Source organism: Python bivittatus, unplaced genomic scaffold, assembly GCF_059951505.1.
Source record: "Python bivittatus isolate LINGU-HERP-01145 unplaced genomic scaffold, Pbiv_v1 ctg000020_np1212, whole genome shotgun sequence".
Classification (NCBI taxonomy): Eukaryota; Metazoa; Chordata; class Lepidosauria; order Squamata; family Pythonidae; genus Python; species Python bivittatus.
This window is the reverse complement of record NW_028277030.1, coordinates 5835514-5861270: the sequence shown is the minus strand read 5'-3', so window position 1 is coordinate 5861270 and position 25757 is coordinate 5835514. Positions and strand designations below refer to the sequence as shown.

Genomic DNA, 25757 nt, shown 5'->3' with positions numbered 1-25757 from the left:
TTTGGTGGGTTGTTTTTTTTTTTTTTGGTAACCTTTCATACCTTGAAAAAATAAAAACAATGATAAAAGGTATTCTACTGATGCGACTTTAGAAGTTCTTAATTCATAAATCCTTAAGATAATACTACTCCAGAATAAAAAAAAAGAAAACAAATAAGTATCAGAATACACATGGATATTATTCAAAGAGTTACTCAGTGATACAGATTTTACATTCAGTAATGCCTATATAACATCTGCTGCAGAGGATAATAGTTTTCACTCCAAACAGCACATTTTGAAACAGAATTGCTATTACTTTCCTCACAAATTACTATTATATTATCACACTATTATTAAATAAAAGATCATTTATAGTTCCCACATTCACATGTTTTTGGTCAATTGATGGACCAAATGCTTTTAGTTGTACCACAAATCACATTTCTATGACATGTGACATACAATGGAACACCTCTATTTATTAACAAGTACATAACCTGTATTGCATAATATTTAATTTTAGTTAATCACCCACAACAGTAGGTTGAATAATGACTATCAAATGGAATTCATGTTCTTTTAAAAAAATACATGGGAAACCTACAAAATTAAAATATTTTTCTTCTAAGCTAGATGGGTTGAGAACAATGTGTAAAATAATTATCAATACTTAAGCACCTGCATCTTGGTTTGCACAGCTCCAAGGTCTCACCAGAAGCCCTCCAGTGCAATCCATGTCAGACTTAATCTGAATGTTTCTTGTCAGAAGCCCAACTTCTGCAGCCAGGAGAATCCATCGACCATCTTCTAAACGATGGGAATGCCCTACACAGATCAAAATGACAGAAAGCAATAGAAATGGGACAGCTTTGATAAACCCAACATGGAAACTCTACTAATTCTTCCCTTCAGAAAACAGTTTACATCTCCAGGCTATGTACAGGAGGACTTTATAAGTTATTGCAGATTCAGAACCTTGGAAAGAGTCATCGTCTTTGTTACTGTACTATCTTTTAACAACATGGTTTTCCTCACATTTCATACAGCAATCACTGATGTAGAGAATAACATATCAGAAGTAAGGAGCATAATACCGCAGTTCTTTTGTAATCAAATATTTTACAGGCTTAAACTCAGTTCCATGGCATCTCCAGTTTAAAAGAGGTTAAATACAAGTTCAGAGTATCTGCACCTACCTAAAACTTTGCAGGCATTTGTAATTCTAGTGGTATGAGACAGCTTTATCTGTTAGAATCAGCAGTTAAATAGAGAAATAATTGAGATAATTCATTCATTATACAGGTGCTGATTGCCTGCTTAATTATGTCTTAAGAAGCAAGTACCAGTCTTCAAACTAAGCTGAGATGCAAAGATTGCTGGTCCCAATCTATGCTGATTATAGCTTCTCTAGAGAAGTATCTCCACAAGTGACTTACAACATCTTCTAGAATTATTCAACTATTGTGCCAAAAGAACAATAATGGGAACAGATTTTATACTACCTCAGTGATGGCTGGGTTAAGCCAGAAGCCACTATAAGTCACTGGTTTTTGTGTGTACAAGATTGCCTATATTTAGAGCCTAGATGCACATAGTCCTCCCTGAAAAGTCTTGGGTACAAGACTGTACATTCATAGACTCTGCATGTGAACTTAAAATCAATTTGTAGCAGTTGGGGCATGACTCCAACCCTTGCCCTTCCAGGCATAAATCTCTATTCCAACCGATTGTCTTCATAAGGCTAACTACCTTATGAATATCTCACAATTCCCATTTTGTTACTTCATTAAAGCAGACAAGAGAAAATGTGAAGGCGCACTAGAAAGGAAAAGCTATTGAATAACGTCAAGATTATTGAGGAGAAATAGTGAATGTTAGGGAGCCTTTAATGGTACTAAGAATCATGATACAAGCTAAGCATAAGAGACAGATTACATACCAATATGTCTGTGGAGAAGACGCTCATGGATCCTAATGCTATGATTGTTAACTCTTTCCAAAGTGATTATTTCAGCTTGATGGGGTTCATAAGAGGAGGAACTGACAACAATACTGTCACCCTGATGCCAGTCCAAATGATCTCGCACCATAATCCTGTAAATTTCAAAAGAAATACTGTGAAGTTCCCATGAAGTATTACTTCTTTTAAAGCATACAGAAATACTACAGGAAAAAAAAATAGAGAATGCTTACTAAAATACAGATTAATTCACTGATGAAGACGACTTTGTAAGTGGTAAAACTATTCTATAGGAAGAATGTGAGGAAAATACATATTTAAAAGAACAGTACAGGACACTTTTTTTTTTCCTGAAATAATTAAGGAAAACTGAACTTTTAAATGATGTGTTAACAAATCTGCCCTTACAGTATCAGCAGGGTAATGAACAAAGTTCTGGAAAGTTTGGGAGTTGAAGGCATTGTTCTGCAATGGTTCAGCTCATTCCAGTCTGTATTGGTGGGGAAGGAAAGGTCAACTGGCTGGCCCCTGACTTGTGGGGTGCTGCAAGGGTTGGTCTTGTCTCCCCTGCTTTTCAACATCTACAGTATATAAAATCTCTGGGAGGGTTAATTCAATGGTTTGGGGTGCAGTACCATCAATATCCTAATGACACACAATTGTACATTGCCACCCTGGGCCATAGGGGAGATGCTGTTGACTCTGTTTCCCAGTGCCTGGAACTGTCAGTGTCTGGATGGGAGGGAACAGACTGAAACTGAATCCTGGAAAGTTGGAGTTCCTACGGATACACTAAGCTCCTCTGTCACCAGCATGTATAGGCAAGCACTACCCATTATTACTTATGTATAGGCAAGCACTACCCATTAAGGAGCAGGTCTGTGACCTTCTGGACTCCTGGCTCCTGATGGATCTGTAGGTGGAAGCTGTGATCAGAAGGGCTTATGTCCAGCTCTGGGAGTATGCCAGTTGTGGCCTTACCTGGGGTAGAAGGACTTGGCAACAGTAACTCGTGCCCTTATCCCCAAGACTACTGTACTGTGCTCTACTTAGGGCTGCCCTAAGTAAATATTCAGAATATTCAGAAACTGCCATTGGTTCAAAATACAGCAGTCTGTGTACTTTTGAGCTCCTGATGTTGGGAGTGCATAGGCCCGGCTTTGGTTGTCAATTGGTTTCTGGGTCCAATTTAAGGTGCTGGTTTTGATCTATCAAACTCATTGTTCTTGGCACATGGAAATCTTCAGGACCTAGCTGGCTCCTTCTGTGCTGGTTTTCCACAAGCTCCTAAGACTGAGCTTTTTCAGAAAGCCTTCCCCTGATTTGAATTGTTGTTGCCATCTTTTATTCTCTTTTTATTTTTGTAGTGTTGCTGTAGTTTTCATTTTATATGGGGTTTGTTTTATATTGTATTTTTAATGCATGCCACCAAAAGTAATTTTTTAATGTGGTGGCCTACAAATATGTTTAATTGATTAATTAATCAAATATATCAGTAAATGGTAGCATCATTCTGAAATGTTGCTGAAAAGGTCCTGCCATGTCCTGAACCCACAATTGCCTCTCTTGCAAAAAAAAAAAAGTAACAAAAAGAAGGGCTTCCTTATTACCTATTATCTAACATCTACCTTTCATTCCCAGGTGCAGCATCATTTCCAAGATGTGTCCATGACTTTCTGGTGTAAGCACTGTGCATCTGCAGCTTCCCAAAAACACCTTGAAAAGAGAAGAAGAAACTAGCTGTGATTCAAAAGATGCTAAGCTTCGCAAACACTTCAACATACTAGGGAGGACATCTCAGCTGTGCTGGAAATGCACCCATCCAAGCTAGTTTGTACTGCTGGAGGAGGTTTGGAGACTTCATAAAATCTCCAAGGCAGTTCCCTGAAGACTACATTAGGAAGATCCCAACTCTAGCGGAAGGGTGAACTGGCTTTTTGGATTATAACCCGTATGCTCTGCAAGGTCATACCAGCATTAGAGTAGGAAAGTGACAACTTCCTTGTGGGATTAAACAGCTTGAAAAAGACAATATATCTACAAAACCTAGTAGAGAGAAAAGAGGTCATTCAGTGAAAAGAGTTTATCTCCTATTTGAAATGAAAGCCTGCTCAGTGGCCTATCACTTTGGAACATGGATAAGCAAACTCTCTGATGCTGAGGGGTGACTCTGTCCCACTCCTTTCTTTCCCTGTGTGTTTATGGAGAAGAGAGCTGTAATGAGAATGTAAATTAATTTGCCCTCCATGCTTTCACATATGGAAGGCCCAAAGAGGTCTAAAGTCTCTTCCTAAATGTACACATACACTCCCAACACACACACATGCATGTGCAGACACAACCTGCCCTCCCCCTCCCCCTCCCCCTCCCCCCACCTTGATTGTACTGAAATTACTGTTTCTTAACTGCTGTTAAAACAGCATCCAGTCTGTTGTGTAAGTTCTTAAGAAGCCCATCATCTGAGGACAGAATGCCCTATATGCCTTGTTATGCCCTGTTCCCCGCAAGCTACTAACAATCTACCAAGCAACTGAGAAAAGTAATCCACCCCACACCCAAACTGAACACAATCAGAGTAGCACCAGTAGATTAGGAATTAGAGGGGCTCAAATATGTTGTTGGCTGCAGGAAAAAAGCTTCAGTGTTCTCATGTTCCTTCAGGTTATCCACTCTTGACTTTTAGCAATTATAATGCAGACACCATTTTACAAAACAGACAATTGTTGACTGGTGCTAATTATAGGATAACATTTTTTGATTAAGGCATTCCCAGGTCCCCACCCAGGAATTCAAAAGGTGGTATCCATACCAATGGTTCCAGGACCAATGTTCAACCCTTTTAATCGATCACAATTTACTCTCTCAGACGCCCGAAGGAGAATGTGTACCTTTGTCCTTTCTTCTAATGGATGCTCCGGTGTACCTAATGGGAAATTGATGAATATTAACTAATTTGTACAATGTATTTTTCCCCTTTTTACATATTAAAAAATCTATCCAAGATGGCTTACATAAAAATATAAATACATATACCTATCGGTAAAAGCCAAAGAAAATGAATAACATATGTAACATTACAACACTCAAATATTACAAAATGCATAGCAAGAACAAGCTAAACCAAGTACAACAATAATATTAGCAGATATGCATGTTCTTTCTACTTGCAGCAAGCAATTAATTGTCAAAGGCCTGCTTATGTACATGTGTTTTTCAGTGCCCATCTTAATGTTAAAAGCAACTAAATTCAATGAATCCCCAGTGAAAACATTTGAACAAGTAGCAGCATTAATAATATCTCACCAGTGAATTGATTTGCCAAAAGAAATTTCAGTGAAACAAACGTGAAACAAAAAAGGTTGTGCTTTTTTTTTAACATACTAGGGTTAAAAAGCACTGGGTTCTACAATAACGCCAAGCCCTTATTCTGTTGCAGAATAGAATTTATTCTACTGTAGTATACAAAACCCATTCAGAATCTCAGAAACCAGAATTTTTCAGAGCTGGGGCACATTTTTCCCCCCAGCTCTTACTCTATGTGATTGAACAGATTTTGCCTATGTGCCACTCTAAGTCAGATAAGCTCTGGCACTTGCATAACTCACCAGATTTCACTAAGTTTAAGATATATATTGTGCTGTCAAATTCTACCATCCCACAATGTCGAGTTAATCATCTTCATCCAAGGGAGCTGTAACAATTCTCGTGTGACCTCACTTATGTAACTAGCACTGGCACGACTTTCTCACAGCAATGGCTGAAGCAGGGGAAGGGAGCCACAACAGCAAGACCATTTTTCCTTAACCAGGATCATCCAGGTTACCAACAGAAAGATAAACAGAATGGGAGAAGGAAGAAAAGCTTTGGAAAAGCTAACATTCCGTACAACAGAGTATTCTTGTTGTCCAGTAGAAAGCAAAGACAACAGATTGGAACTCTTTCTCTTCAGAAAGGATAATCTTTCTTTTTAAAAATTTCTTCTTTGAACTTTTCCTTTCAGAACAAATTGTAACTCTTTCTTGATTACTCTGGCACACAACTTTGTTTTGCTTAATAATTTCAGTTACCCCAAATTTATTTTAGATTTTTTTTTTCAATAGGTTAAGTGCGGAACAGAACTAGTTTAGTAGAGAAAGATAGTTAAACTCAGAAATACTGGCATTTTCCCAGTATATCTGGATTAGTGTTCAACTACCATTTTGGAAGAATCCCATCTCTTTCACAGATGCAACTTCTAAAACCTAAGTGAATTTTTTCTGATGATATTGAAAACACAAGAGGAGAATAAGAAAGGTAAACAAGAGAGGATGGAAATAACTCTTATCTTTTAGAGTGCAAAGTGAGCTGTATTCCAACTGTGAACCTATTTATTTCACCAAGGGTAGTTTACAGACTCAGAAGAAAATAGTGTAGCATGAAGCAGATACTTGAAGGGAAAAGTAGGGCAATTTCTGCCCTAGAGAAATGTAAGCAGAGTCCAGTAAGAGAGTTCAGCACTCCTTTAAAATTAGAGATTAAATCAATTATACAGCCCCAAACGGCAGCAGATGTAGAATTAAACAAAGAAATCTGGGTAGAATTAGCCATCATGTCACAATTGTTTAATATTCAGAAAACATGACTTTGGTGGGGAAAAGAAAAAAGTGTAATATGCATCTGTAAGAATTAATCTTAGTAACCCATTTAATGAAGTGTCTATGAAATTAATCTTGTTATAGATATGGTTGATTTTGATCTGAAATCAGACAAATGACTCACACAAAGAGACACAGAAGGACCACCCTATTCAATCTGGGGGCCAATTCGGGCCTCTAGAAATTACTTGATTTACTCCAGGTTGCTCTGGAGCTGGTTTGACCAGTCCCAGAATAATAATAAAAACAGAACTGCATTATCTCTGGAAGGAACTCCTTGCAGCATAAGAAAATCTTGTCCCCTTAAGGGATATGCCTTTCCTTTTATTTTTTTTAACTGAGACAATAGCCAGAGGTAGTCAGGCCTCCGTCTTCAACTCTTGCCAGATAGCTGTCTGTCCACAATCTCTATTGAGTCACCTCCACCACATAACATGACAGGTCATATGCTATTTCTCCAAAGAGGTGGAGTAGGCTTGTGCTTTTTGTCTCTGGACAAGCCAGGCCATGATATTTTCAAACTCCCAGTGAATCTTAATGGTAGCTATCCATTAGAGAGCTGAATCCATGACTGAACTGCTTTCCTTGACCGGGTCCTGTGTTCCCCAATCAAGAATCAAGAGGGACTTTTCCTGACATCTCACTACCAATACAAAGCACTGAAACTGAGGAAACAGATAGTGATCTAATCACAAAGTCCATTTGTCAATCACAAAATCCAGTGCCCCTCTTCTTCCTTGTCCTACCATGGTATGTTGTAAAGGTTTTGTAAAAGATGCAAGACAGGCTTATGTAAACAGCCAGCTGCAGTCTTCTCCGTGGCCAGTGAAGAGACCTGCCTCCTCACCAGGTCATAGGAAGACTGTGAGAAAGAAGATCAGTAAGTTTCTACCCCATACCCAGGGATATATGGGCTTTAAATGGAAAATAGTTCAGTTACTATAATTCTTATAACCTCATCCCATTCAGCACAATAAATCTTGCTAAAGAGAACTCTGAGAGTCATGCTATGAAAATAGTGATTTCTTGTTTTAGGCAACTGCCAAGGGACCTGACATATTTTATGGAAGCTCTGAAACTTTTTTTTTTCTTTTAACATAGTTGTTGTAGCACCAGCAACTGTAGCACTGGAATAATGGATTGAAAACTGAAATTCCATGGACTATTTTGAGTCAAAATTATCCATTCCAACTTGTGTACATAGCAATTTGATCCAATTATTCAGCATGCCTCAGGATTCAAAATATAGCCAGTTCCAGAGCATAGCCCTAGTCATAATGAATGGTGATATCAACATATGTATTATAAACAAGAAACTGCCACATATCTAGCCCTGCTCCCAAAGCCCAGTTTTCCAGGATTTCAGAATTACAACACCTCCGTTTCTAGATATATAGTTTGTGACATTGCTTTAATAAAATATTTTTAAAAACTGTAACAATAGAATGCTGAAATTCAGAATATATGGAGGTTATTTTCATGCCAGTTGATTGATTTATTACATTCCATCAAGTTGTTGTCAACTCTTAGTGACCATATCGATAGATTTTCTCTATGATGATCTGTCCCTAACCTGGTCCTTCAGCTCTTCCAATGGTGCACCCATTGCTACTGTAACTGAGTCCATCCACCTTGCTGCTTCCTGATTTTTATTTTTCTTTCCTTCCACCTTTCCCAGCATTAGAACCTTTTCCAGAGACCTAGGTCTTCACATAATGTGTCTGAAGTAGGATAATTTGACCCTGGTCATTTGCACCTTGAGTGAGAACTCTGAGTTGATTTGTTTGATGATCCTTTGGTTTGTTTTCTTGGAGTTAGGCAAGGCTATATACTTTCCCCTTATTTATTCAGCCTGTACGCTGAATATATATTGAGGGAGGCTGGACTGGGAGAAGATGAGCATAGTTTTTAGATTAGAGGAAGAAACATAACTATGCTGATAACACTAATAGCTACAAATGCAAATAATCTGCAGGCTTTAATAATGTAAGTCAAGGAGCACAGTGAAAAAATTGGAGTATGATTACATATAAAGAAAGCCAAAATGAAAACAGGTACAGCAACCAGCCTTAAGATTGACAATTAAAACTCTGAAGTGGTGGATATTTTCTGCCTTTTAGGATTTAGGATCCTGCAATCAACAAACAGGCCATAGACTAGCACTTGGTCAGGTAGCAACAAAGACTTGGAAAAGATACTCAGATGCTTTGATATGTCTATACCTATATCTGGATCAGAACTGTGCAGGCAATGGTTTGTTCTGTGTCACTCTATGGAAGTGAAAGTTGGACTTTGAAGAAGCAGGATAGAAAACATATTGATGCTTTTGAACTTTGGTGTTGGGGAAGACCCCTGAGAATACCATGGATAGACAAGAAAACAAACAAATGGATCACAGAACCAATAAATCCAGAGTTCTCATTCAAGGCACAAATGACGAGGTTGAAATTATTTCACTTGGCCCTGAGAAGGTTTGGTGAGCTTTGAAACAAATTGTCCTTCTCACAAAATTCTTCAGAACTTTAACAAGCCTCTTTTGTAAACCCAACATAGGAAAATTATCCAGGTCACTCTGTTGGTATATTATTTTTAATTTGCTGTTATCAAATATTCTCTGCCCATCCTACAGAAGACATGCCACTCTTGCCTTTTACAACATGTTCATGTCTTCAGTTTTTAAAGGAAAGTTCAGCAACATTCCTGCATAAGAAAGACATCTTTGCCTAAAGAAAAAGAATCTCTTTTGGTCTTTATCACTCTCTCTCCACTTTGCCCCTGCCCCTGCTAAACAACACAGTGAGCCAGATTAATAATATCTTCCATAACCCATTCTTACACTAGCTGACAGGTCACCAGATTATCTCCAGAAGAGTAATTAAATGCATTGCTATTGCCATCACTATCAGACATTCACTGGAAGTTGAAGTCCACACATCTTAAAGTTGCCAAGTTTGAGAAACACTGGTCTAATGGGTGTGTTGTTTTCTGGTATGTTTGTTCTGACTTCTGAAATAAATATGTAAATATGTATGTATTTACCTACGTATGCATATACCTGTGAGGCTGGAGTCACAGAGGGAGCTGAGTCACAAGCAACGTTTTTAATTTAGGACTTATCTTTTCTTCCCTCCTTTCTTTGGGCAATAAATGGTGTCTTCCAGATTCTCCCATGTTCCGTCCCAGAGTCAATGGGAGGTGAGTAATACCAGCATTTCACTGTCACCTTAATTCAACCATGGACTAAACTGTATCAGAGTTTAAATACTTGCAGTATTCCTGGCTGAGCAGTCTAGCACTATTGCACAATTCTGACCACCGCACTGCGGTATCTAGCTCTTCAGAGAGATAACAGCCAACTGGCAGTCGATGAAGCTAACTAGGGACCAGAGGGAAAATTACGAAAAAGCCCTTCTCGGATCCCAGACCCTACTGGTCACCTCCAGTATAATGGGTGCTGAAGCACAACAGATTTTACACAACTTGCAGCTATCCTCTGGAAGCTGTCAGCTTAAAAGAGAAAACACTACAGATGAAGACTAGCTCATTCATTTATACCGTGGCTATATAGTTAACCCTGAAACAATCAAGAAAGAATGAAAAGCTGGGTCTGGAAGATGATCTTTCTCTGAATCTATGTTATTCCCTTCCCTCCACCCTATCACTAAATCTCATATGTTCCTTTCTGTTAAGAATTACTGTGCAGAAAATGAGGCATGTTATAAACTTTTCTCAATAAGACATGTTTTTAATGTTCTGGAAAAGTTTAGAAATTTCCAGGTTTTATAAGCTGGTTCTGTAAAAAGTGTTTCCACTTTGCACTTCTAATTTGTACTTGATCTAGTCCAATAAAAGTCCAATAAAAGTGGCTGGTATCAAGCATCTTTTTGAATTCCTAGATATGTAAATATTCTGTCATCTAACAGTTTTGGGAGGAGAGCCATTACTGCTCTGAACAAATGTCCCAGAAGGGTGCACAGTTCTTACAGTCTGAGCTGTGGCTACTAACTATGCATCAGTTTTTTAAAAAAAATTAAAAATTTGAACATAGTATCCTTGCTAGCTCATCAAGACAACTTCTTAGACTATTACCTCATTCTAAAGCTTAATTAATTAATTTTTTTAAAAGCAAAAAAAGTTGAACATCAACAGCTACAAAATTGCAAGGTGTATTTCTTTAATTCCCTTTTAATAAAAAGGCAATTTTTACAGGTGAAAGAATGATCGTTAGAAAGTTCTAGAATTAAAGATTTCTATAACAAGAATAATCTGAATTTTAAAACTTAAATGTAATAAGTTATGAATAATAATACCATAAATAATACCATAAATAAATTGTGTATACTAATATGTATTGGTTTGAATGATACCTGAGGTATAAATATAATAACCCCACACTATAATGAAATAACTATTCAGGAATGCTACTGACCTGTTTAAACATCCCAGTTACGGTTATTTGTATTCTAACTACCCATGACATGTTGGTTTCCTTTTTGTTTACGGTTTATTTGCATGGGTGAATAGATTCCTGTTATGTTTGCTTGTCCTTGATTCTTGACATACTTGGGAATAGGAAATTCACCATAACATATCCATGGCAGATCCATGGTGGGTTGAATGCTAGCTATATAGTTTCAATATATCCTTTCACACTTATGGAGACAGCCCAAGATTGCTTTGTACTTACTTTACAAGGTAAGTGAAGGAATAGAAAAATGCAGTGCTCAAGCTGTTGTTGTTGTTGTAACCCTTTGATTGGATAAATCCTGATAAAAGTTGCTCAAAACCTCTTCTAACCACAGTAGATTAGTTCTTATAGTCCAGGGATATTACATTTTCCTACTCTTTCTGTAGTAATGATTTCTTGATTTCCTCTCCCCTTCCCAAACTGAGCTATGCAAGCCTCAGTGAGAGTAGGCACTTTGGATCCCCTCATCTAGAGATGGTGAATAGCTTCCCCTTCCCCATCTTAATTCATTTCAGAGGCCATCCCTCTCCCAGTCTTCCTTAACTGCTAAATGCTTTGAATTTGTAAATTGACTATTCTTGCTCCTTTTTCATAAATCACTATATTCTACTTCACCCTGAGACAATCTGAATGACAATCAGTTTTCAAGTCATGCAGTTCTAAAACCCTGCACTGATTCCAGTGACATGTGGCATGCTATGTTCTGGCAAATGGCAAAAGTCATCCCATTTCACTAAGAAACCAATAAAGAATAAGTGTTGGTGTATTTCTTTGTGTGTTAATCCACTGGGAAACAAACCCCCCTGTAATAAATCTCTTCTGGACCTAAGCAACCTTATAACATTTATAAAGTAAGCGTTATCTCCATCTATTCCTGGATCTTATCTGAAAAATGTTCCAAGGCTTTTAATTAAAACTCAGGGGGGGAAATGGCAAGTTTCAAAATTATCTCTAAAAGCAAGTAATCAAAGAAAAGGACCAACCTCATTTTACTAATTACTAGGCCTACTTTGACTCTTCAACAGTGCGGTTGGAAGAGGCCATTTAGGCCACTAATGCCAACCTCTGTGCAGGAATCCAAATTAAAGCATCCTAGACAGATGGTTGTCCAGTCTCTGCTTGAACACATCCAATTAAGAAGAGCTCACCAAGCTCTCTGCCCCGTTGATTCCCCTGTTGAACTGCTCTTACTGCTAGGAAGTTTTTTTCTAACATCAAATTAGAATCTGCTTCCTGTAATTCCAGTCTTGTCTATTATAACATCTCCATTCTGGAATGAGAGGGAACAGGTCTTGACCTTCCTCTGTGGACATCTTTCCAGTTATTTGAAGAGTGGTATCATGTTCCTCCTACCTCTTCAGTTGTTTGATTCTCAAGGCCAAATATACTCAGCTCCTTCCCTATTTCTGTAGAGTTCTTATTTTCTAGTCCCCTGATCATCTTCATTATCCTTCTCTGAACTTGTTCAATTTCCTTGAATCTTTTGGAAACTATACTTCTCAAATTGCATGTCCTTTGTTTGCATCTCTGCTACACTTTTGTAATGATATGTGGGAATGACCTTAGGGGACAAGAAGAAGAGCTGCAGCCTAGACAATGGTCTGAAATTTGAGTCCAAAGGAGGAGAGATAGTGAAAACATCTCAGAATGGACCTTCACTAGTTTTCAGGAAAGTAAAAGCGAGGGACAGCAGGGGTACTTTCAGACTTGAAAGATTGATGTTAGCCTTGCAAAGTAGTCCAGACAAGAAGCATAACCAGGAGTACTAGCTCTACCTTTAATGTAAGGTTACATTAAGAGAATCTTGCAAGTCTGAAAGTAACCCTCCTGTCCCTCACTTTTATCTCTCAAACACTAGGGAGGGTCCTTTCTGAAATGGTTTAACCACCCCTCCTCCTTCGGACTCAAATTTCATTTATCAGACTGTTGTTTAGGCTGCAGCTCTTCCTCCTGTCCCCCAAGGTCATTCCCACAAACCATTACAACTTTATAACTCCCTCTGTTAAATTGATATTTGTTATTTTCAACCCACTTCTTTAAACTATCAAGATAATTTTTAATTTTATTTCTAGGGTCCTAATTATACTATTTTTGTCACCTGCAAATTTGGTGAGCTTTCCTTCCATGTCTTATCTAGATCACTAATACAAATGTTGAAGAATGACCACTTCTTGTATATTTAAATTGCTATTGTGCAAATTAAAATCAGTCCAATTACAGAATAAAAAAAGATGTGAATCTACTTTAAGTTATGAACATTTTTGGAATTTTAATAAAGCGTTGTGAGTGTCACTGTAAAATAACTGCTGAATGGCCTTAGCTAATCACAAAGGGATTGTGATGGGGTAGGGACTACTAATCATACAATCTTTAGAGTTCCACACCAGGAGCTTTGCTGCTCCATGCCTTAACAGTTTTACAAATGGATTATTGCAATACACTTGACGTAGAGCTATTCTTGAAGATGGTCCAACAGCTGCCTGATTGTTAAGGAAGGTGGCTAAATCAGACCATGTCACAGCAGTGTTTAAAATCCTACACTGAACTATGGAGTCCAATTCAAGGTGTTGAGAAAGGATTTTCTGGGCCTAACTCAATATAGGCTCTACTGCACCCCTCATCTACTAGGGAAAATAAATCAGGTTTTCTGCTCAGTGTGAAATAGACTTTGATTGCATTCCAATGAGCACTTACCTGCAATAGATTCCACTTCGACTAAAGCAGATCCCATTTGTACTGCAGTATGCCCAGCATATTGCAAGTGCTTTATAAATGTTAGATGGCATGAGCACCAATTTATGATGTTATTCTTTCTAGGCTTCATTATTTGCCCTTGGCATATATATCCCATAATAGCTTTGTCATGCCTGAGGCTAATTAGATTCATTGGTTCACTTTAAAAAAATAAATAACTAAAAGATACAACATGCAGCCTCTCTTCCAGCTATTATTATTTTTCACTTACCCACTTTCAGGACACCACCAGCAGCAATCACAATGCAGGCTGCACTCAAAACATGGCTGGTATTTAATGAGAATTCCAGGGTGCCTTGGATATAAAGACCTCGTAGGGGCGGAAGATTCATATCTACCAAGATGGTTCTGTCTTAGAAGGAAGGAAACGATGCAGAGTGTTACTTTGTTTAATACGTTGATTTTTAAAAAGTAGCTTCCTTTCTGTATCCCATGTGGTTTTATAAGATGCAAAGTTGAACAACGAGACTAGGACTATTGCTTAATTTATGAGTCAATACAATCATTTAAGCAAACATTCTGCTCCCCACCAAATTCAATCTAAATGAAAAAAAAAGTCATTAGTGAATGAATACGTTAGATGTAAAATATTCAGACCTTCTAACAAAGAAGATACTTACCTAATATACTACATATAACTGAGATTGAAAAAAAAAAATCTTTTTGCATTAACACCGTATTCTGCCTCTGCTCTAAAAACTCAAGGCAGCTTTCATTTCTCCCTCTCTTCATTTTATCCTCAGAGCAACAACACTATGAAATAGCTTGGACAGAGAGAGAATGACTGGCCCAAGATCAAATGGGAACTGACAGTGGGTCTCTCTGGCCAAAAAACTAACACATGTGTTTGAACTCACATATATTCCTCCATGCACCCATACAGCAATGAGACCCACATTAATACTTCCCTTTTGGGCCACTGCCTTCTGTAGAGAAAAGGAAGAGAAGGGAGGGAAGAGAGGAGGATTGTTTCTGGGCTGGGGGCCAAGGTTGGCAATGGGAATGATGGCATGTAAGCAGGATGGAAGACAGCAAAAAGGAGAGGGCTATGGAGGAGAGTGATGGCATGATACAGGAGGAGGGAGACAGGCTAAACTGGGAGGAAAGAAAATAGACAAGAGGAAGAAGCAGAGGATGACTTCAAAGAGCAGGCATATGGAAGAAAAAGAATGAGGAGAACAAGGGATTGATGTCCAAACATGGAAAGAGCAAGAGTTGAAGGACATGGGGAGTGGTGGGGCTGTCCAGCCTCTTAAAAACAAACAAGCAATCCCTGACTTGTTTCCTTTTTTTCAGATAGGGCATTCAGAATTTAAAACTGGACTCTTCTAGAAATTACTAGACATATGGTAACTCTAATTAAAACTCTGTATTATAAGGGCCTGGTGTTCTGAATGTTTTGGGTTGCATCCAATACTAGCCATCTGTCAATGCAATGACATCCATAAGAAGAATGGATCACCCTCTCCTGTGCAGCCCCCAAAATCAGCTCGAAAGGAAAAGGGAGTTTAGAGGCTGGAGATGGACAGGGAGAACATGAAAACAAATCTTTATGTCAGTCACAGACCAGCATAAAATGACAGAGGTACAAGTAAAACTGGAGTGCTATTTCTGAGACGTCAAAGTGACAAGATATAGTCCATAAAATATAATAATGTAAAATGATTAGGAATAACAGTTGTTAAACTATATGTCTAAAACTAATCAGAGATTCAGTATCAGTTTAGATCTAACATAAAAGAAAAAGAATAAGTTTTATTACAACAAAAAGCCAGCCAAGTAAGTTCTTAGTGAAGCCAAGTTGTGATGTAAAAGGAGTCATCTCTTATTAAGGGATCCAACCATATACTCTAATGAAAAAAGGGACATTTCTAGCACAACGTCCTTTCCCTCAGCACTCATACGTAAGTATTATTATTTGTGTTGATCTTAAAAATGAAAGCCTGGCTTTTTTAACAGGCCTTCAGCATTGGAAGGTGTGAGCTGCTCCCTCCTATACCTTGAACCATAATCAATATAGACTTTTATTTATCTCTGGTGCCATGCTTTGTATTAAACTGTTGTTTGTTTTAGACTCTTTAAAATCTTATTTACTCAAATAGGAAATGTAAGCTATTCAGACTAGGTTTCAATTTAAGCAGCAAGTGAGCCCTGTAAATAAGTGAATAACATGTTGACCAGGTTTGGTTATGGCAGAAGGTGATTGGCACAGAGGTGTTCTTAAGAGGAGCATTCCAATGAAAAATCGGATTTAAAACAAAAGCATTTGTTGCTATCTTATTACTGGTTCCCATATGGAAGGGCCAGAAGATCTTTGACCCATACCAGTAGTCAGTATAGATAGATGAAACCAAGCAAGGCAGAGAAGAGAAACAGAGATGTAAAACCAACGTTTATCAACACCATCCAGAAGCAAGCTATGTTCTATTAGTGTTTAACCATTTCAGGAGTCCCCAACTGTAATACTGTTAGCATGCCATTTACTGTTTTTTGAAAGCTTTGTTTTAAAAATGTTCATTTACCTTTCTCTAGAGTTCTACTATTTGGCTACTGTGATCACCGACTTAAAATACAAATAAATAATACACAATAAATAAATATTTAAAATGAGGAAAGGTGTTGAATCAATAGTATATTTCAGCCCGCTTTTTACATACTATAGAAGATTGGATATGAGTGCATGCATATGCCAAGCCAATTATTCTACAGAGGTGCAAAACATTTTGTGGAGATTCTCTAAAAGGAAAGATAGATAGAGAACAATTTTAGGCACAATCCTGAGATAGCAAAATTTATTAGGATTCTTCCTCAAAATCAGTATAAGTAAAGGGTTTTTGTAATTTAAAAAAGTATATGCCAAGTTATTTAATTGTGCATTTAACCAAAAGAAAAAAAGATGATATTCTGATTCTGACAAAGGCAAAAAACATATGACGATAATTAATTACTACTCATGTTAGAGACAATCTCAAATATCAAGAGGCCTTGTCTTACTAATGTGCTGAAATAATGGGATGTTGCCAATGTGATCCCTTCATCTGGGAATTCAGGAATACAGGAGATAAACAATGTATTTCCTTATGTAGAAAAAAGGCATGGAATCTGAAAAAATCTCTCTGTATTCCTGCCTATGAAGTAAAAGTCTGTGTTACAGCTGAGAAGACTATATGAGAATTCAACATGAGCTTGATAGTAGAAGTGCTGAGGGACTGCTAAAGTGATCAGTCCATCAGCTGTCTTATTTCACATGGAAAGGGATGGGATAGCCACCCCTCACTAGTTATTTATAAATTCCATGCTCCTCCTGAAAAAGTATGGATATGGCCCTTCAGTTGACCTTTTCATCTGATATCTCAGCTCCTGAAATAGATGGAAAATCAAAGGGTGACATTTTTAGCCGAGTTCTAAGACTCCAGGCTGGCCACGTCTACAGGGGCTTCTCAGCACTGACATGCTTTGATGACTTTTTTCAGCTCTATCTGGTGACTTTATTCTTTGGCTCTGACTCCCTGAATCTAGGCTGGTGCAGACGCCTGCAGTTCTGACCTGACAAAACCACAGTGGGACATCTATTCCAGGGAGTGAGAGGCAGTCATCAATTCATTGCCGCGACTCACTGCCTGAAGATGGAGTGGAGATCTGGGGCTCTGAGCTTGCAAGCTTTTTCTTCAAGTCTCTTGTTAAGTCTACCAGTTTTAAAGTTGTAACCATCACCAAGAAAAACAAGGAAAGTATATGGATAGTATGTATGGAGATCTTAATAAATAACTGTTAACATTTATGACAGCCAGAAAAGTAAAGAAGAGATGCACACCTATATTTGCACCTACAGACCGGCAGATAGTTTATTATGGTCCAAGACCTAGAATGACACCCACACCCACACATTTCAATAGATTGTTATTTCACAGTCTTTTCTAAAAAGAAAGTATCCTTTCCTGGTTCTGGTAAGAAAAGAAACAGAGTAGAAAAACATTAATTCTACCTTCTCATCCCATGCTAAGGACAAAAATGCATGGACAGCCTATCACAGGATAACAAGAGCAAGTAATTACCCTCCCTTTCAGACCTACCCACAATCTCACAACAAGTTCAGTTTACTTTTTGAATCTAGAATTCCTGTACATATACTGGTGAAATCAAGTGCATTTAAAAAGACTTCGCAGTGACTGCATTATGGCAGATGGTGTTGAGCGCTGCTAGAAAATTGCAAATGAAAATTTCCTGTCCTCTACGGGTGATAAAAAGGCTTTAGCAAAACAAAAGTGCATCTCATCCAGCTTCAGAAGCTGGATGCATCCAAATATATTCCCAGTTGCTGCCGTTATTCCTACTGCAGCTATGGCTAAAAAAAAAATAAAAATGAACAAACCAAAACTAAATCTAATTGAATTAGTCTTTAAATAAGCATATGGAAAATTGCCCCTTCTCCTAGCTCTCAGTCAGTAAAGAAATTCAGTGAAGTTCTTGCTTGTGAATGTTGCTTAATGAAATCAACTCCTTTAGAAAAACACAAAGCAAAAGGATTATCTTCATGCTTTAGATGGACCATCCATGTTTCTTCCACACTGCCTGCCACAGAACTCCAGGGATATAAATGTTACACCACAACTCAATCTGTTTTGTAACTCAGACACCACATTATCATCAGGTCAAGTTACTAGTCAAACAAACACTGGAAAACAGATGGCTCCAAAATGAATAGAAGACTTCTTTTCACTGCTTGTGCTATAAATAAACAAAAGAAGCAGAGGTCATGTAGATTATGAATGGGGGCTCAATTGTCCTGTATTCATACATGCAGTTTGAATGACAGCAAGGTCATTGTTGGGGCCTTTATCTGAGCCATCTACTGTCACTTTATTAACAAGTTTTAAATCTTTGAAGGTGTTTAGTTTCTTTTTAGTAAAGTCATCCTGTATTCTGCTCAGAAAAAGTAGAGAGGAAAAGAGAGAGAGAGACCATTTAACATCAAGGCATAATTTGAAATATTCAAAATATATATTAAGGCTTCTAGTCTAAAAAATCCACATATGAACCTACCTGAATTATTTTCATACTATTTATCTGCAAACTCTGGAACTCCCCAAAAGTTTAGGGATAGGAGAACTGTCAGCCACTGTTTCGGTCAGTTTCTCTTTTTCCAATGGTATATTCATTGCATTAGATTCTGCAGCCGTTTCTGAGCTGTTGTTTCATTGGCTGCATTTCCATGTACATTTCTTAGTAAGACTTTTGCCTCATATGTTTTGGGGTTAGGATTTATACTTCCCTAACATACAGATAAAATGCACAAAACATCTTATGAGTTTTACCATGCAAAAATTGCAGGTACAAAGTCTGCACACCAGCATATGTGTCTAAATATATTTTTTATATTTATATATTTCCCGAATGAGGGAAACAATGAAGCATGGCAGACCAGAATTAGTGGTTAGCCAAATAAATATTCTGGCAAAAATAAATACATAAATAAATAAAGTCCTGGCATAAATTTTCAAAAGTGAATGGTCCACCTTAGGTTTCATCTTCACTTATTTATAGATCTATATGCATCCAGTTCCCAATGATAGCGTTAATAGAGAATGTGTACAACTCAGGGTTGCGAGGCTGGAATCCTGTGCCTCACTGACTTTGGTTTTTTCCTTGCAAATGTTCCATTACCAAGCTAGGTAACATGGTTTATGCTTTGACCAAGGCAGTGGCAATTGCTGGCTTTTTATATTTGGCAACCTGTCCTACCTGTCTTGATCAGAGTTGCAAGAGTTTCTGTGTCTGGCTTAGAGGTTTGGCCTAGCCAGCTTGGCCAGTTGTATTGTTTTATCTTAGCATGTTCCTACCTATTGTGTTGGCTCTCCTTTTTCTCTGTATTGATTTTTGGGTGTGTGATAAGGAAGAATGTGGCCCAGGCTTTCTTCTTGGAACTTTGTTTACTTTTTGAATTGTTTGTAGACTGAGTATATCTCTCTGTCTCCGTTATTAGCTAAGCTATCAGAATGCCTAGCTTCTAGAAATTCTCTTGCACTCTCGGATTTGGCATGATCTAAAATGGTTACAGTTTCCTGATTGAATTTGTGGTTACAAATATTCAGGAGGCACCAGTCACAACCACTCACTGCTGCCACTTTCTGGGCCAGTTGCAATTTCCTATCCCACAAAGAGTCACTGAAACCAGGTTTCTCCAACTAAGGATACAGTTTACCAGCTGAAGCTGATAGAAGGCCACCAATATTATTTGAGCGTGTAAAAGTCATGCTGGACCCAGAAGGCTTCCAGATGGCAAGCATGATCCTTAATTGCAGCTTTATTCAGGAAAAAAAAAATCTTCCAGATCCTGAAACCCTGACCATGGAACCAGTAAGAACTCCATCTTCATTGTATCAATGTTCCAGTTTGTTCTCCCACATCCAGACTCTTATAATCCGAGGATGTTCAGAGGTCCTGGAGATATCTCAAGCCAAGCTCACAGGAAAGAAGACATATAGCTGAGTATCATCGGCATATAAATGACAACTAACTTCAAACCTGCAAATCATCCTTCCTAATGGCTTCATGTACAAAGTAACCCTTTCTGATAGTGCCCAAGGAGATAAGAGAGAACCACCACAAAATTGCATCTCCAAATCCCAGCTCCTTCCAGCACTCCAACAAGACTGTGAGGCCAATGATATCAAAAACTGTTGAGTAATCCAGAAGTATCAACAGATCATTTGTTGGACAAGTACTGCTGTCCCCATGCCAAATCCAGATTTAAACCTAGCTGAAAAGGATCAGAGTAATCTGTTTCATCTAAGAGCTGCTGGATCTGCAGCAGCACCACTTTCTCCAACAGTGTTGCTAAATTTGGTATGCAGTATCAGCCAGGTCCAAAAAGCAGGTTTGTTTCTTAGGTAAGGACCTCACAAACCTCTCCTTTAATAGGGCAGAGAACTCCACATACAAAAGTATTCCATTAACTAACTCAATGTTTATTGGCAGGACAAAGTCTACGGAGGCCTTCATAAGCTGAGAGAGCCAATATGCAGTTAGTGGCACAAAGAGATCCAAGAACTTTATCTACTTCTTCAGGAGATACAGTAAATCTTGGAACTGACTCAAAAAAATATAATTAAATATATAGCAGATACCTTAAGTACATTATTGCTTGAATTAGTTTCAAACTTGGCACAAAAATCTAGATGATCTTCTTTGCAAAGAACTGCTCACAATGGAAGGACTGCCCAAAAGAGAATTCTTGGGCGAGTCCCCCATGAATACAGTTAGGGAGGATATCAGGCCTTTTAAATAGCTTGAATTTGCTTGCTTGTGTGTTTTTCTCTGAAAACTTTTAAAGGTTGATCTTAGTTTTCTGCTGATAGCAGGGTAATTTTTAATGGCACATTTTGCTATAACTGCTTTTTTTTTTTAAGTATTGCATCTTACAATATTTTACTGTATTTTTATTGTTAATATTGTAAACTGCTGAAAGGACTGTCATATAAATAAATACAAAAGATTGGTAAATGCAGTAATGTTTTCCTGAAAAATAGTTTGCCCAGTCATCATTAGCTATTTTTCCTTATGATGGATATGCAACTTCATGGGGGTGCTAGCATGTTCTGTGGCAAGATGTGTGTGTGTGTGTGTGTAACTTCCATTTCCTTTTTGTACCCCAGAGGTCCCTCCCCCCCACCCCCAGCCAATATTGCTGAAAGTAGCCTGGCAGGGATGCTGTAGTGATATAGCAAAAATGTTAATACTAAGTATCCTGTGTTGTACACCCAAAAGTAGCCTGCCTTACAATACATTGGTACACATTTGATTCAAGCTCATGGGTTTATACAGCAAGTGTTTTGAAAAGATCTTCTTCATAGTGAGAAGAAAAATAGAACACAGATGTAAAGGAAAGGAAAGCCATTGTTGAAGGATGGGATGGGAGGGAAGAGCCTAGACTGTAAAATCATTTGCAAAGAATGTGCTTTTAACAAAACACATGCTGTTGACAAATATTGTTAGGGCAGCCAACTGAGTTAGACAAACATTTTTATAAGACAATGGCTTCATTCCTAATTCTTTGCCCTATGATGGAAAGAATTTCTATTCCCTGAGTAGAACCTTAAAATATATGCATTCTCATGTGTAACATTTCCTTATTTCTCTAGTTTTATTCTTTTTTGTATAAAGAGATAGGTAGGTAGGTAGGTAGGTAGGTAGGTAGGTAGGTAGGTAGGTAGGGTGGTTGGTTGGTTGGTTGGTTGGTTGGTTGGTTGGTTGGTTGGCTGGCAGGCAGGCAGGCAGGCAGGCAGGCAGGCAGGCAGGCAGGCAGGCAGGCAGGCAGGCAGGCAGATAGATAGATAGATAGATAGATAGATAGATAGATAGATAGATAGATAGATAGATAGATATAGACAGACAGACAGACAGACAGACAGACAGACAGACAGATTATGGTGTGTTGGATTAGGAGTGAGTAGACCAGGTTCTAGTCCTTCTTTAGGCATGGAAGCTGGGATGAGAAGTCAAAAATTATACATCTACCAACTCATGCTGGACCAGCATGGCAGATTATGGTCCATAACTTTTGATGAAGGAGTCTTCATGCTACAGTTGATTGATTTGGGCTGATAATTTTATATATAGTTTTCTGATATGATGTGTAAAAGGGAAATATATACACCAGAACAGCAGAGGGCTCCCTTGTAGAGTTAAGAAAAGGAAAACATTTGACGGTTTGATATACTTCTGGTAATATATGTCCACTGAGCAGAGAGATCCTCAAGAATGTGACCAAGCCTGATATTCTTGAGGTCACAAAATCCTCAGGTCAGCTTTTGTTAGATTTAATTCAATATTACCTCCACCCATATGTAAAATATATTCAGCAAATAGGGGGACGTGGTGGCGCAGTGGCTTAATGACGCTGAAAGTTGCCGGCCAGAAATGGTTGACGCTTCAGCGGTTCGAGTCCAGCCTTCGTGTTAAACAGGGTGGGCTCCTGTTTCCTCCCCAGTTCCTGTCAACCCAACAGGTCGAAAACTCACGTGAGTAGATAAATGGGGACTCTCACTCCGGTGGGAGGAAAAATGCTGGCGGCGCCTTGCAAAAAGGAGTTGGGAGCAGTTGCCGGTAAGCGCGAAAAAAAAACCGTGTGCGCCCGAAAAGGGTGCGAAGCAACGGAAACCCCGCCTCCTGTGCTTGCCAGCTGGGCTCTGCTCTAGGAAGGAGGCTCTGGCAAACCACTTCCGAAAAACAATTGCCTTGAAAACTGCAAGGACTCGTCCAAGCAGTCACTGCAGGGTCAGCAATGACTGAGCGCAGACCAAAAAAAAAAAAAAAAAATTCAGCAAATACTAGAATTTATTTTTTAAAGATATCATTCCCATATCATGTGTTCATTTCTCCAGACAAAAATTCAGAAACAATCCAGCAGCATCCTAATGCTCTGGTATGAAACAAGCTTTCTAATGACTCAAGTAGTGACACAGAATCTCTTTGATCAACATTCTTGCTTTATAAAATGTCATAAATGCGCCCCCAAATGGAACACAGGCACAACGGAAGTTTATTATATGAGTACAAGGCTTAAGCGTCTGTCTCTTCACACAGAAAAAGTTAAAAGCCAAATGAGAAAGAGAGAAGATTCCACCACTAAAAAAATTCCCAGAGGCTACATGACATAGATATGCCATCTGATGCAACATATTATGGCAAACTCCTCATTCTTTCCTTCACATATCGTGTCAGAAATTTATTATATGAAATACTACAAAATGTGAAAACAACATGGAAAGCTAGGAACACTGCTAGCACAAAAGCTGCCTTCATTTGTTCATGGATAGCACAAGAAACCTGTCCTTCTTTCCTTCAATGTTACGAAAATAATTTAAAACGTTCCCAAAGAAAGATTCAAATACATGCGAATCTACTTTCCTGTCCCCATTCTTCTCTAACAGAGAAATATCCTGCCCTACCAAAGGCAGATGGCACTCAACCTACAACACCAATAGTAACAGATCATCAAAATGAGAGATGAAGTGACTTTTTAATGGTATTTTGAAGTTATGAGGCGATCAGCTACTTGTCCAAAATTGCTCTAATACATACAAAACCACTCCAGTTTATATTGGTTAGATGCATGATGCCCTCTTCACAGTTGCTATGACAGCAAAAGGCCTTTGAGAGTATATACCAAAATCCAAATTAAAACATGATTATGGAAAAGTGTAGAGTTATATATACACTAAGTAATAATACAATGGAGATCTTAGTACTAAGTAATTAGTACAAGATTGAAACTATTACAGCATAACTAACATTTTGATGTGAATTGTAGTGGTTCTTTTTTCTTTATGAAATCCTCAACTTTGGATGAAAAGTTAAATAATCTTATGCTTGTAACATTGACATCCTAAATGGCAATTAATACTGATAGAATTTTTACTTTTCTCTTTTTATTTTTAATACTTTAAGCTTTCTAAAGGATAGAATGTTAATAATTTTAATCATATTATATAAACATTACTGCTTTGAAATAATACAATGTATCAAGAATTATAATATTACAATAAAAGGGGGAAAAACATGTAGAGCTGCCTGCACTAACATGGTGAAGCTTAGAGAGACAGACTAACACATGACTAACTGCAAGGAGCTGGGATTGTTCCTACTGAGCAAAGGCAGTGGGCATGGCCAAAGGATGAAAGGAACCATTCATCTGGCATTCTGTTTGGGGGGGTGTGTGTGAAAGAATATTTCCCAGAAAGGTTATTATGTTACTTTATAAAATATATTACTTGGTTTGTTTATAAAGATATGCTTGGTGTATAAAATGAAAAGTATTCTTTACTCATACAATGAGAATATGTTTATTGCTTAAATGTATTTTAAAATGTTTTAACTTTTGTTAGAAATAGAATTACAAGCTGTTGAACCTGGAGTTACACATCATCTCTACTTTCACCTGATTTAGGAGAAGGAAGCAGGTGAAAAGTTAATGATGAAAACAGAAGAAACCATTAAGATAAGACTGTACTAAAGTGCAGAATGTTAAGTATCTTTAACTGTTGCAGAAAGAGCTACATTCCAGGAAAAAAATAGGCTTTAGGCTCTAAATACACATTTTGCCACACATGTTTGGAAAATGGAGTATTATCACTATCAACAATTTCTACATTATTCTGACTCTTTATTGTTAAAATTCTTTAATTTTCAGTGACTTCTGAAAGTTAAAGATTGCCTGCATTGGGTCAAGCTTGCCTAAACTTTCACATGTTAATTCATTTCTTGACTTGATGTAAATACTTCCAGAGTTTTTTAAAAAGACATTTTAAAGATCTTTTAAATGTAATACTATCTTAAATTACATCTTATTTTATCCTTTATTTCAAATGTAATACTAGGAAATATTTTAATAATCTATAATTAAATTGCTGTTCCACTTCTTTAGAAAAATACATAAAGGAGCCTTGACAAAAATAGAAAAAAAAAATCCAATAAAAGAGAATACATGTAACTCAGGATTGAACTGTGGAGTCCTCAGTGCTTTCAGAGCTTGGTTGTTTGCTTGCAGACGTTTCATTACCCAGCTAGGTAACGTCATCAGTGCTGGTAAGTGTGGGGTTTGTTCCCTGTTTATATACAGCAGCTTGCCCTGCCAGTGTTGGGGGTGTGTGGTTTTCTCCTTGGTAGTTTCTTGATCAGGGTATTGTTTTCTGCTTGATTGTTTGTCTGGTGTTAATCCCTGCTTATCTGGGTTTCAGCTGCTGGAAAGGCTGCATTCTAGTCTTTTTAGTTCCTTTTTAGCTTTTTTATTGTCTCTTTTCAATAGTGTGTAAATGTGGGTTATCTCTATGTGTCTACTGATGGCTGATTTATCTGACTGCCAAGCTTCCAGGCATTTCCTAGCATTTTTGGATTTAGCTTGGTCTAGGAAGTTCACAGTTTCCCAGTTGAAACGATGGTTGAGTCTGTTCATGCGTTG

General features: G+C 37.9%; 1 protein-coding gene across 1 annotated transcript in view; it reads right to left on the bottom strand.

Moving 5' to 3' along the window:
• Positions 1-25757, bottom strand: part of PKHD1 (PKHD1 ciliary IPT domain containing fibrocystin/polyductin) — a 276749-nt gene that overhangs the window by 80884 nt on the left and 170108 nt on the right. Inside the window, exons 50-54 of the mRNA XM_088149932.1 lie at positions 14010-14150; positions 4752-4865; positions 3571-3658; positions 1922-2076; positions 661-807 (exon numbers count right to left, since the gene is read on the bottom strand). Coding sequence (XP_088006058.1) covers positions 661-807; positions 1922-2076; positions 3571-3658; positions 4752-4865; positions 14010-14150 — 645 coding nt within the window. The remainder of the gene's footprint in view (positions 1-660; positions 808-1921; positions 2077-3570; positions 3659-4751; positions 4866-14009; positions 14151-25757) is intronic.